This window comes from Ipomoea triloba, chromosome 11 (assembly GCF_003576645.1).
Source record: "Ipomoea triloba cultivar NCNSP0323 chromosome 11, ASM357664v1".
Lineage (NCBI taxonomy): Eukaryota > Viridiplantae > Streptophyta > Magnoliopsida > Solanales > Convolvulaceae > Ipomoea > Ipomoea triloba.
This window is the reverse complement of record NC_044926.1, coordinates 9,086,940-9,098,717: the sequence shown is the minus strand read 5'-3', so window position 1 is coordinate 9,098,717 and position 11,778 is coordinate 9,086,940. Positions and strand designations below refer to the sequence as shown.

At 33.2% G+C, this 11,778-nt stretch overlaps 2 protein-coding genes across 7 annotated transcripts in view; both read right to left on the bottom strand.

Annotated features, from left to right (window-relative positions):
• Window positions 1–212: 212 nt before the first annotated feature.
• Window positions 213–2,671, bottom strand: LOC115997277 (alpha-1,3-arabinosyltransferase XAT2-like). Of its 2 annotated transcripts, none has more exons than XM_031236800.1 (3): window positions 2,410–2,671; window positions 1,797–1,883; window positions 213–1,680 (listed from the first exon to the last, which is right to left on the bottom strand). In XM_031236800.1, exons 1-3 carry the CDS (start codon window positions 2,546–2,548, stop codon window positions 491–493), a joined length of 1,416 nt encoding a protein of 471 aa, XP_031092660.1. In that variant the 5' UTR covers window positions 2,549–2,671; the 3' UTR covers window positions 213–490. The 2 variants fall into 2 exon arrangements, with proteins under 2 accessions (XP_031092660.1, XP_031092662.1); XM_031236802.1 differs by having other exon boundaries at window positions 1,797–1,880.
• Window positions 2,672–8,119: 5,448 nt separating this feature from the next.
• The window catches only part of LOC115997515 (eukaryotic peptide chain release factor GTP-binding subunit ERF3A), a 9,225-nt gene continuing 5,566 nt past the window's right edge, over window positions 8,120–11,778 (bottom strand). For all 5 annotated transcript variants that reach the window (XM_031237081.1, XM_031237082.1, XM_031237083.1 and 2 more), the window contains 12 exons: window positions 11,653–11,724; window positions 11,357–11,419; window positions 11,087–11,241; window positions 10,940–11,004; window positions 10,367–10,517; window positions 10,043–10,148; window positions 9,797–9,932; window positions 9,424–9,488; window positions 9,149–9,313; window positions 8,821–8,893; window positions 8,644–8,721; window positions 8,120–8,471 (listed from right to left, as the gene is read on the bottom strand). In XM_031237081.1, coding sequence (XP_031092941.1) covers window positions 8,663–8,721; window positions 8,821–8,893; window positions 9,149–9,313; window positions 9,424–9,488; window positions 9,797–9,932; window positions 10,043–10,148; window positions 10,367–10,517; window positions 10,940–11,004; window positions 11,087–11,241; window positions 11,357–11,419; window positions 11,653–11,724 — 1,110 coding nt within the window. In that variant the 3' untranslated portion in view covers window positions 8,120–8,471; window positions 8,644–8,662. The remainder of the gene's footprint in view (window positions 8,472–8,643; window positions 8,722–8,820; window positions 8,894–9,148; window positions 9,314–9,423; window positions 9,489–9,796; window positions 9,933–10,042; window positions 10,149–10,366; window positions 10,518–10,939; window positions 11,005–11,086; window positions 11,242–11,356; window positions 11,420–11,652; window positions 11,725–11,778) is intronic.

Below are 11,778 nucleotides of genomic sequence, written 5' to 3'. Positions count from 1 at the left end.
AAAAAAAAAAAAAAAAAAAAAAAATTGGGGTTGGGTAAGATGCAACCCCTATAGCATATTGGTTGTGAGCAATGGTAGAATACAAAAAGTACTATTTGGACTCTCAAAATCTACTCCTACTTTTTACTTCCTCACACAAAATTTTTGATGTAGATATTTTTATTGGGACAACTTACAAGATGAATTGGAGTAAAGTTTGGGAGTCCACCTAGTATAACACATAGGAATACCATTATTCGAAGGATATCAAACAAATAAAGACAAAATGCGGATATGGTCATCTAAATAGCCTTTTGCTTCCCTATAAACATATTGAACCAGCCTGCAGAAACCTCCAATCTCATTTTAACAAGCTCTTGATGCCTCCAAATGGATGATGAAACTCTAGTTTATTTTATATAATAAGAGAATTGAAAGAGGATAAAGGAGCATTATTACAATTATGTCACTATGATAAAAATATGTACTTCCAATGGACCTAAGATCAGATCTAATGTTGCAGAAGTGTAAGAGCTTGAATTAAAGTGTCTCTAAACCTGTTAACATCAATCCTCACATTCTGTTGGTCCAAGTAAATTGATCTAAGTGCCATCCATCCCTTCCTATGAATGGACTTTGGATCCTTAAACACAGCATGATCAAGTGGATAACTATCCACCAAAGAACTCTCATTCACCCCAATCTTATACTCCAAATACTTCACATTCAAATCTCTAGAAGGGTACCCAAAATCCCTCCTCCCAAATCCATCTATTTCCCCCAATGGGATCACCTGAATCACGACGCCGTTATCGGGCAAGAACACCATGTTTGTTAGCCCTGCTCCATGCACCCCCATTAGGACATCACAGGAATTCACCACCCCTGCAAATCTTGACAGATTGGTTGAAATGCTCGCCTCGGCTTTCACCACTTTGTACCCTACTTTCTCTGCCATTTCTATGACTTCGGCCTCGTTCATCACCACCCGCGTTTTGTTCCTCGATATTATCATCAATCTAGGCCTTTTGGGGCTGCCTGCGCCCAGTCTGATGGCTTGGGTTCTTGGCAAGGAAAATGTGGCTCTGAGGAAATGTTTGAAGTGTTTCATGGAGACTTTGTTTGGGAACTTTGAGGAGTCTATGCCTAATTCCTTATTAGTGTGGGATTTTAGGCCGACAGTCATACTAGGAAAACAGTGGACAACGTGGTCTTTATCAATATCCGTAACCTGGTGTTTCGACAGGCGGCCCAACACCATCCTGTACTTGCCTGTCCACCATTTCCGGAAATCTGTCGCCAGAAAATGGACCTCGCCGTTGAAATGCTGCGACGCGGCGAATATTGGGATTAAAAGATCGGTGAAATCGTGGAAATGGTTGCCGGAGAAGCCTCCCTGGGAGAACAGAACCGCGGGGTAGCCATGGAAAACGCCGCATTTGGGGATTTCTGAGGTTTCTTGGACCAATTTTACTGTCCAGTTCTTGACCTGCGCCATTGCGGCGGCGCTGTCTTTTCTTGGATATGGCTTAAGGCTCCAAGAATTGCGGCGGCTTATGTTGTTGTTGTTTAGATCATGATGCGTGACGAGGAATATTGTTGATGAATTTCCCACCACTCTTATGTCCCCTTTCATCTCGCAATAATCGGACCTAGCTTCCAACACGTTGCAGATTGGCTTCACCTCCTTTTCTTCCTTTGCTGCACAATCAAAAACCCATATATAGTTTAAATTAAAAATCAAAATCACCCCCCATCCACATAATCAAAACATTATCGTAACACAATTTGAACATTAATTAGTGTATTATAATTACCCATGGCGCGGGGAAATGTTGTGTCGTTGAGGACAAGCAAGTCCTGCGTTGCAGTGATGGATAATTGCAGGTTCATGACTTCCCCTACTGAAGCAAAAAACAATATAAGTGTTAAATCACTATGCCAAAAAATATAGCTAGCTAGTAACTAAAGAATGCATAACTTTATTTCCTTATATATATCTATATAACATGTGCTGGATTTGGCTCTTCAGGCCTCTGCCCAAGAATTCCTAGCAACCTAGTGCTGGTCTTGACCCTTCAGGCCTCCGCCCAAGAACTCTTAGCTACACAATGCTGAACTTTACACTTTAGAGTTTCGCCCAACAATCTCCTAATCACCTGGTGTTAGACTTGGCCCTTCAGACTTTCGCCCAAGAATCTTCTAGTCACCTGGTGCTGGACTTAACCATTCAAATCTCTGTCCAAAAATCCCCTAACCACGTGAGGCTGAAATTGACCCTTTAAACCTCCGCCCAACAATCCCCTAATCAACTAGTAGTGAACTTGGCCTTTAAGGCCTCCGCACAAGTATGAGCCAGAAGTGAATTGAAGCTATAATCAAGGAAGCAATTAATAATGAATCAATTTTCCAAGAATTAAAAGGACTTACTCATGAAGAGTGGATGAAGATGAGGCTTGAAAACCATGCAGCTGCTCAAAATGATGATCACAATCAGAACTAAACCGCCATACCCAAATCTCTTTCGTTCATTTCGACTAAAACTTTTAGCTAAAACAGGATCCTGCATTCTTGTTTTTCTTTCTTGCTTCTAATTAAACCAATTCAACTAACACACACTCACTCAAATTCCAAAGTCAACAATAAAGGAGAAGAAGAGTGGAGAGATTATTCTTGTTGATGAGCATTTCTTGTTAGGTGGTAGAATGATTATATTGTTGCATGAAATGAGAAAAGTTGGACAGTTTTATAGCAAAGGAAACAAATCATTATTTGGCATTGTTTTTTTAAGTTCTTTCTATTAAAATATTCGGGAAACGTTACAATACTGCTCATAAATAGGTTATTAAAAAAATTAGAGTAAATTAGCATTTTTTAGGCACTATTTGGGTGGGATTCGCAAATGATTTAGGATGGAACTTGGTCAAAGTATGTGGATTCCTGCTGAGGAAATAAATTTCATATAAATATATGCTCAAATGCTAAATACGAAGGTGGTCCTTAATATGTTATACCTTTATTTGTTAAAGTTTACCGAGTGTATAATTTATGTGTTTAAATTATACACGATAAACTGTTATATCATGAGAAACGCTTCAACACTAAGGAATCGAATATGATTAAAAAATAAAATAAAACCTATGCGAGAACAGAATAAGACGGCTAATCACATTCCAAGGTACTCCAACTAAATACTTTCAGTCCTTAATATGTTCTACCTTTGTTAAAGTTCGTCGAGTATATAATTTTTGTGTTCAGATTATATACTGTAAATTGTTCTATCATGAGAAACGCTTCAATGCTCTAAACCTTCCCAAGAAATCAAATATGATTTTAAAAAAATTAAGCGAGAACGGAATAAGACGAATAATCACATTACAAGGTACTCCGTAGATTATAGACGGGTTAGTTGAAGATTCATCAAACCCTCCCAGCCTCTCTTCTTCCAATTCTCTAAAATTATAAATGTTAGACGGCCATTATTTTTCCTTTCAATTGTGCCTATTGTTGGTATAATTTAAAATTAGAATAAGAGTCAAATAGGTCATCGAACTGCACACAAAAATGTAATTAGGTTATTGAATTTTTTTTAAAAAAAATTACAATTGAATCCTAAACTAACACATTTCATGCAATTCGTCCAATTTGCAGGTTTCTAACAAATTACTCCAAATTTAATTTAATTTTTAAAAATAATTTTTAACAAATACTACGTAATTATTTAAATTTAACAAAAAAGAAAAAGCATTGCTTTGTCTCCCACGCGTCTCCATGCTGAAGACGAAGCTTCTTTTTTCTTTTTTTTTTTTAAATAATTATTTTAAAAATTATTTTAAAAAAATTAAATTTGGGGTGACTTGTTAGAAACATGCAAATTGGACGAATTGTATGAAATGAGTTAGTTTAGGGATTCAATTGTAATTTTTTTTTTAAGTTCAGTGATCTAATTACATTATCGTGTGTAGTTCAATGGCTTATTTGACCTCTATTCCTTTAAGTTTTTAATATTTTTCAACAAGGATAACTTCTAGATCAGATAACTAGTGTCAGTTGTGTAACTATATAATTAAACATTTCAAATTAATCCCTAGTGGTGACGTTGGTTCGTTGTGCTTTCATAGATTGAGAAAATATATATGAACAGATACTACATTGTAACAAAGTTAATAGTATTCAAAAAAAAAACATTTCAAATTATGTACTAAAAAAAAAAACATTTCAAATTACAAAATTATTCCCAACATTTTCTTGCATGACATGATAGAAAAATCTTAAAATTATGTGTTGTTGTTAATTTTAATTAACAATCATTAGCTTGCCATGTTTTTCCGCTTAGGATAGGAACATGTCAACTAATTGCTAAAATTTTCATCAAATCACAAATTCGTAACATGGTTTAGGTAACCCTACAAAGTGAGTGTGGTTTATAATAATATTCAATTATATTGTAAGGAAAGTTGTGTACCTGACATAACTCACCTTTTCTTGCCAAATGCGTGAAAAACAAATGAATTTAACTAAGATTGTATACATATCATACCGACAACACTAAACCACAAGAAAACCAAATTTTGTCAATTGATATGCACACTGAAACATACCCACCACACTCAATTTAATGCTTTTCAAATTTCTAATATCTACTCTAAAACTAACTGTCTGTACGTGTGAAATTAATTTCAGGAAAAGTCTACATTATCGATCGATACTGATATCTTTTGCATGGATATAATTTTAAAAATTTTAAAACTTGTGACGGGTGCAATGAAGATATTGTAGTTAGGTAAAAATGTTGCTTTAGGTGAAAAATATGGTTTAATCTCATCGATTGATTCAATTCAGATCAAGGGTCAAAATGAAACTATTAAAAAAAAATGTGGTGACATTATAGTAATTTTGTGTAAGTACATTAATTTTTTTTGTCTTTCTGTGCATTTTTTTCTTCTTGTAGAGCGCAATGTTGTGTCTTACAAAGCACACTGATATGCCTTCTAGTGCACTTTGCTTTGCCTTACAGAGCATATTGTGAGCCGTCCATAACACATTGTTGTGCCTTTTAGATCACATTGTTGTTCATTGCAGTGCATATTGTTGTGCCTTCGAAGTGCATATTGTTTTGCCTTGGAGTGCATATTGTTGAACCATCCAGAGCACATTGTTGAGCCTTTTAGGGCACATTGTTGTGCTTTAGCTTCCCGTGTATATTTTTTTAAATCGTAGGTGTTATATTTTTTTAAAGAGCATTTGATCTTGAATGAATCACTAATTATTACTAATTTTAGTTGAATATTGTGATCGTTTATGATTCGTGTTGAAGATCATGTATTAAATTTAGTCTTTTCAATAAGTATTTCACATCTTTGTGCCTTACAATGCTTATTGTTATGCCTTCCAGAGCACATTGTCGTACCTTCATGTGCACATATTGTTGTAGATCATAGGTGGGATTTTTTTTTTTTTTTAAAAAGATGAATTTATCTAAGGCTGAGATTCAACCACATTTTTTTATTTGCGTTGAATAAAATTACCTTTCTGCCCTTAAAACTTCCACTAAAAAATAATAATACAGAATTTTGTTTTATCTTCAACAAAAAAAAAAGAAAAAAAGAAAAAAAAGAATTTTGTTTTACCAAATTAATGTCTTATATTTCATTAATCACCAATTCGATGGGCTTACCTTTCCAATTTATTACAGAATCTTCTCGATATAACTGTAAATATTACTCCGTACATAATTATTAATTTCATTCCATGCATAATTATAAATTTGATTTGAATTACTTCTTTCCAATATAAATAAACAATTGTAGTAATAATTATTTTCGTATCATAAATATTAGTCATTAATTACTCAGTTAAAAAAGTCATAATTTGATATTTGAAAATTTGTACCTTTCCTGTAAAGCTCCATATAGAATTTTTATTATCCACAAATAATTTTTTTTATAATTTTAATGATTTTAATATTGGACTCAAAATAAAACCTTTTCAAGTGAGAAAAGAGACAGGAAGAACTAAACATTTGAAAATGTTCAAAAGAACGAACTAAACATTTGAAAATGTTCACAAAAAATAAACGATGCATTCTAATTTCAAACACCTAAGTTGTACGACTAATATTGTTTTTAATGATATAGGAAGAAGAATAATTATAATTAAGAAAACTGTATACTTAGGGTGTGTTTGATTCATGTGTTTACACACTAGGAATGAGAATCAAAATTATAATTAGTGTTTGGTTGATAACTTTTTAAAACACAATTATGAGATTTGAAAAAAGGTATCATTCCATCTTATTGGTAATATAATTTTTAAGTTCGGATTATTGGTTTTAGATTTTTGTTTGATTTTTTTTGTTCATATTGGTGATTTGGATGCCATTATATTATGATCAATTGCCTTGATTTTTTATTTTTGTATTTTAAAAATATTTATTCCATTATAAGGTCATACATAACCAAACATTAATATTGATAATCATTCCAATTTTACCCTACTACCAAACATGCAAAATACTTTCACCTAAATACATACAATTACCAAGTATTTGATTCTCATTCCGATTCCGATTCTCATGTGTGAACCAAACACATCCTTACTGTTTTTTTAGTTTAATATATCTTTTTGTAGTACCAAATTAGGTATTAACGAATTAAATTTGACAAGAAATATTACTCTTCTATACAATGATGGGAAACTACTTTAGAACAAAAGCAGAGCATGAAATGATGAAATAGATGTTTGTTGTCACCTGCTCTCATATTAGCCTTTAAGAGGTTGTTGGTTGAAGTGGTAATTTGAAACAATGAAATTATAACTAATTTCTATAAATTATTTAACAGTTGCATGATTTGATTCTCTGCTTTACTAATTTATTTGGAATTTTTTTATATTGTAATTGTGTCACTTAAAAAAAAAATCTTAATTCGCGTTTCATTAAAATAAGTGTAATTTTAATCCTAAAATTATACTCCATAACTAAATAGTAATTTTAACCTTTACTTGTTCCGCGTGAACAATATTATCTCCTAATTTTTTAATAGTGAGTAAAAGCAACTATATATGCTGATATTGAATAACTAAGAAGTAAAATCAATTTTTACCATAACTTGAGTCTAAAACTTCATTATTTCTATCATGTATTACTTTGAAGGTTTTGTCGAGGAAAGCCTTGATGACAAAACATAAATGAATGAATGTATGTATATATTATGTTGTGAGAATCCCTTATGATGTCTTGTAGGTTTTGGAGAGGCTGCGTCCAACAAATGAACATGAATTTCATTTGTAATAAACTTGGATCATGATATCATTATGGTAACATGTAACATCATCATGAGTTATTTTGATTGAATATATAATATATAAAATATAAATATATAATATTCACAAACTTCGATTTTTAGTTGAGACATAATATGTTCTTCAATTTGATATCAGAGTAAACTTTTTAGTTAAAACAGAACACATTTTTCAATTAGTATACATTATATTTAGATGTTTCATTCTCATGGGAAGAACAGTTTTGTCCTTAATTACAAAAAGAAACAGTTTTGTCCTTAATTACAAAAAGAATTTGTCAGAGTTTTGTTGTTAATTACAAAAAGAAATAGTTTTGTCCTTAATTACAAAAAGAATTTGTCAGAGTTTTGTTGTTAATTACAAAAAGAAACAGTTTTGTCCTTAATTACAAAAAGAATTTGTCAGAGTGTGCATCGAGTAAAACTCAAACCTGAAGTATCGATCATAGGTGTGATTTTTGAAGGTAAAATCCATTAAATCTGCAGAGGAATATTTGCACTTGTTGAAATTGAAAGGGAGAAGCTTTTCCATTGGGAAGGTAGCGTGATTTCATCATATAACGTGCACACCATCAATGAATCAAATGTTAATTTATTTCTTAAATAAATCACTAAAAAATCATCTGAAAACTAAAGATTCTAAACCAAGAAAAAACAAACATGTACAAGAAAAGGAAAGAAAGTATATATTAATGGAAGAGTGAACACGTGTGATCAACATTAGGATTGAATACACACCAAAAGAAAAGTTATAGACCAAAGCACTACATTGCACCATTTTTGTAGATACCATATTAGACATGGTAACAAATGACAAGAATCACAAACAAAAACAAACATTTATGCAGGCAAAATGTTCATAAAACAGGCATGCTCATGCACTTGTATAAGTTAAACAACACAACATTCTAACATCGTTTGGTAATCCGCGACTCAAAAAAGAGCCTTAAACCCACAATCTACTTGGGGTTGGCTACAACAGAAACAACAGTAAACATTGCAGTTTTGTATCAAAAGATAGAAAAGCAAATTATGCTGCTTCAGTAAACTGCAGCGTGCGATCATATATGATAACAGTATACACAAAAAACATTGCAGTTTCGTATCTTCATATCAAAAGATACGCAAGCAGATTATGCTGCTTCAGTAAACTGGCATGTGTGATATTGTCGAGCTGTAAAGCCATCTGGCCTGCAACGCATTTCATAGAACTACTGTTATTACCTTAGCAGAATGAAACGAGTCTTTTCTGAGCAAAAATTAGAGCAGTTTGTCATAAAGCCTTTCTTTGGCACATGGAAAACTTCAAATGCTCTCCATTAGACAATAGAGTAAATCAAGTCTACACCGTAACACGCTATACCTGAGAGATTACGAAAATTTTATGCAGCGTCACTTATGGTAGGAAGAGCAGTGACTTTGCCCACAGCAACAGTTTTCCCTGAAGAATAAGGGAACAGTCATGATGGATGTTCCACGGAGGATAAACAGTAAGAAAAAATGTTATAGGTAACAGAAAAGAGTAAGGATAAGTCCAAACCCTCTGTGCGAAGAGTGAATCTTCCAAGCTGGGAAAAATCAGAGAATTTCTCAACACATATCAGATTATTCACCTGGGAAGGTAAAAGCACCAAATTAATAACAAAAGGAGAAAATAAAGCAAGGGGGATTGGAATTTAGGTTGTCATTGTCCATCCATATTCCATAAGTCTCCAGGAGAAGTGTATCAACAATGAATACAACACAAGCACACTCAGAAAAATTGAGCTATTTCATTACAAAACATTATTGCGTGCAGAATATATCAGTTGGAAGTATCCATGTACAAAGAGAGTTGAGAGCTTAATTCAGATAACTAAAAACCCAACCTGAAGACGACACACAACAAAAGCACCATTCTTTACAAAGAGTGGTTTCTTTTTCATAGGTTTCTTTGTTTTTGGATCAATTTGCTGCATCAAATCTACAATTTCACATTCCTCAACAACTGAGTGAATGTGCAAAACAGCCTTGTAACCAGCAGTAAAAATTGCCTGAAATATACAACAGCTTTTGAATTTCACACAGAAGTGCAGAGCAAATTAACCCAATCACAAAATAAGGCATTAAGAGAATAATTAACAATGAAAGGTTCAATTCATACATTATCCAGCAACTCAAGGATTGACAACTGAGCAACAAATTCAGTAACAGCAGGTACTGGCTTTACTGCATCAAAAGAAAAGTATTAGACATCTAAGACAATTGAAATTTCACACAGAATTATACGTATAGAAATAATAATAATTCAAATGCAACCCAAAGATTCATTCCAGATTTGTTCTCTCTAATGTTATGTTTTTCCACTTTTTCTCCTTGAGTTAAAAATTTGGTCCTCAAAATGGGCAGTTACCTCACAAAAATACTATATACTACATTCTTCACAATCACAATAAAGGGCCATACTATTCCTTCGCTATATGAAAAATAAATATAAATGTAGGTTATGTATAGAAAAATAATTGATTGGTATTTACCAACACTGCATAAAACAAAACCCGATAAGATATCCTCTTCCTCAACCCCAGATACTCTGACTCGTAAGTTTTCCCCAGGCCCTGCTTGTCGAACTCTGTCTTCATCAATGAATATGGCAAGAACTTTAACAGGAGCCTAAAAACAAGCAAAGGACATGATAATTATTGAAATAGTACTCTTACATAAGTTTTCAAAAATTCCACCCCAAAAAAAATCTTTAAAAATTAAAGGTTCATGAGAAGCACCTTATTAGGCATCACCAACAAATTGTCTCCCTCACGTATGCTACCAGATTCTACTTTACCCATAACAACTGTTCCCATATCCTTAAATTTATCAATAATAGGCATTCTACAAAACCATACAGCCAAAGTTAGACAAAACCTCTTTGACCAAATAAGGAAGAGGTATGAAAACTATCACCAGCCAAGCAATCACAGAATACACAAAATAATTATATGCACATTAGATGAATAAAAGCATACGGATAAGCATTCTATCTGACACTAGGAAGATCACACAATACAAAACATTTATATACAGATTATACAAATAAAAGCATGCTGTACCTAAAAGGACCTTTAGGATCACGAGGTGGGACTTCAACCGCATCAAGAGCTTCAAATAGACAGGGACCATTCCACCATGGACAAACACTTTTATCCAATCTTGTTTTCAAATTTGAACCCAAGAGCCCAGATATGGGAAGAAACTGAACATCTATAAATCCAAAAAAAATAAAAAAATTAAAGTAGCAGTTGTAGTGATAAATTTTGCATTAATGTATCTATGCAAATCTATTCTTACAAAATTCAAAGGCAAGTTATTTATACAGAAAAAGAATAAAATAAGGAGAAATCAGAGTTTGCACAGTCATCATTCCCTACCAGATCACTATATAAGGTCCCCAAAAATTCAAAATCACATCTCAACAACAAAAAACTGAAATGTGACTATGCAATATAAAAGGGATAGACATTTTACTACAAAAGCTAACATAAATGAAAAAGCTTAATATATTGAAGAACATGAATACTAAATGATTTGGCTAGTGAGCGGAAATAATCATTACTCAAATAAGGAGATACAAGACTTAAAATCTCTAGGCATTTCATCTGCACGTCAAGCATTTGTTCACTTACCTTTCTTTACATTATATCCAGATGACTTCAAAAAAGGTATCATTTTCCCCTCAATTTCATCATATCTGAAACGATAGAACTCCATAAAGGGAATGGGAAAAAATCAATGTTAAAATTAACACTGAAAGACACTCTATAAAGGAACACCTTTCTTTTGACCAGTTGACAGTGGGTTCATCCATTTTATTGACAACAATGAGGAGCTTCGTAACTCCAAGAGTCTTTGCAAGTTGAACATGTTCACGTGTTTGTCCACCTCTTTCATATCCAGTTTCGAACTCACCCTTCCTTGCAGATATCACCTGGATTGCAAGGCAAAATAAACGACAGGTAAAACTACTTTCACAAAATGGACATGAACCATTCAAGCTGAATAGGGAGTTTCTTTAATCATTACATACAATGAAACTATCTTACCAGTACACCAATATCAGCTTGAGATGCTCCACTAATCATATTGGGAACATAGCTCTTGTGTCCCTGGAGGGCATACAAGTGTAAATGTTGGGGTCCATGTAAAGCAGGGGTTGAAAGGTAGAAAACATATAACTAGTAAATTATAACCATAAAAGAGAAGATTCCAAAATCTTCAACATTAATTAATACGCAACACTCTAGAGAAAAGATTAGATCTTTGTTTTGACCACTTCAAAAAGTATGCACCTAAAGAGAAAGTAAAACAGATAAATAAACTACTGCTGTCTGCAGTTTACCGGGGCATCCAAAATTGTGAATCTTGTAGTTTCTGTTTCAAAATGTGCCCTTCCAACTTCAACAGTAATACCCTGCACATCAAGTTACCCAAAATTACCCAAGGGGGGGGGGGGGGGGGGGGGGGG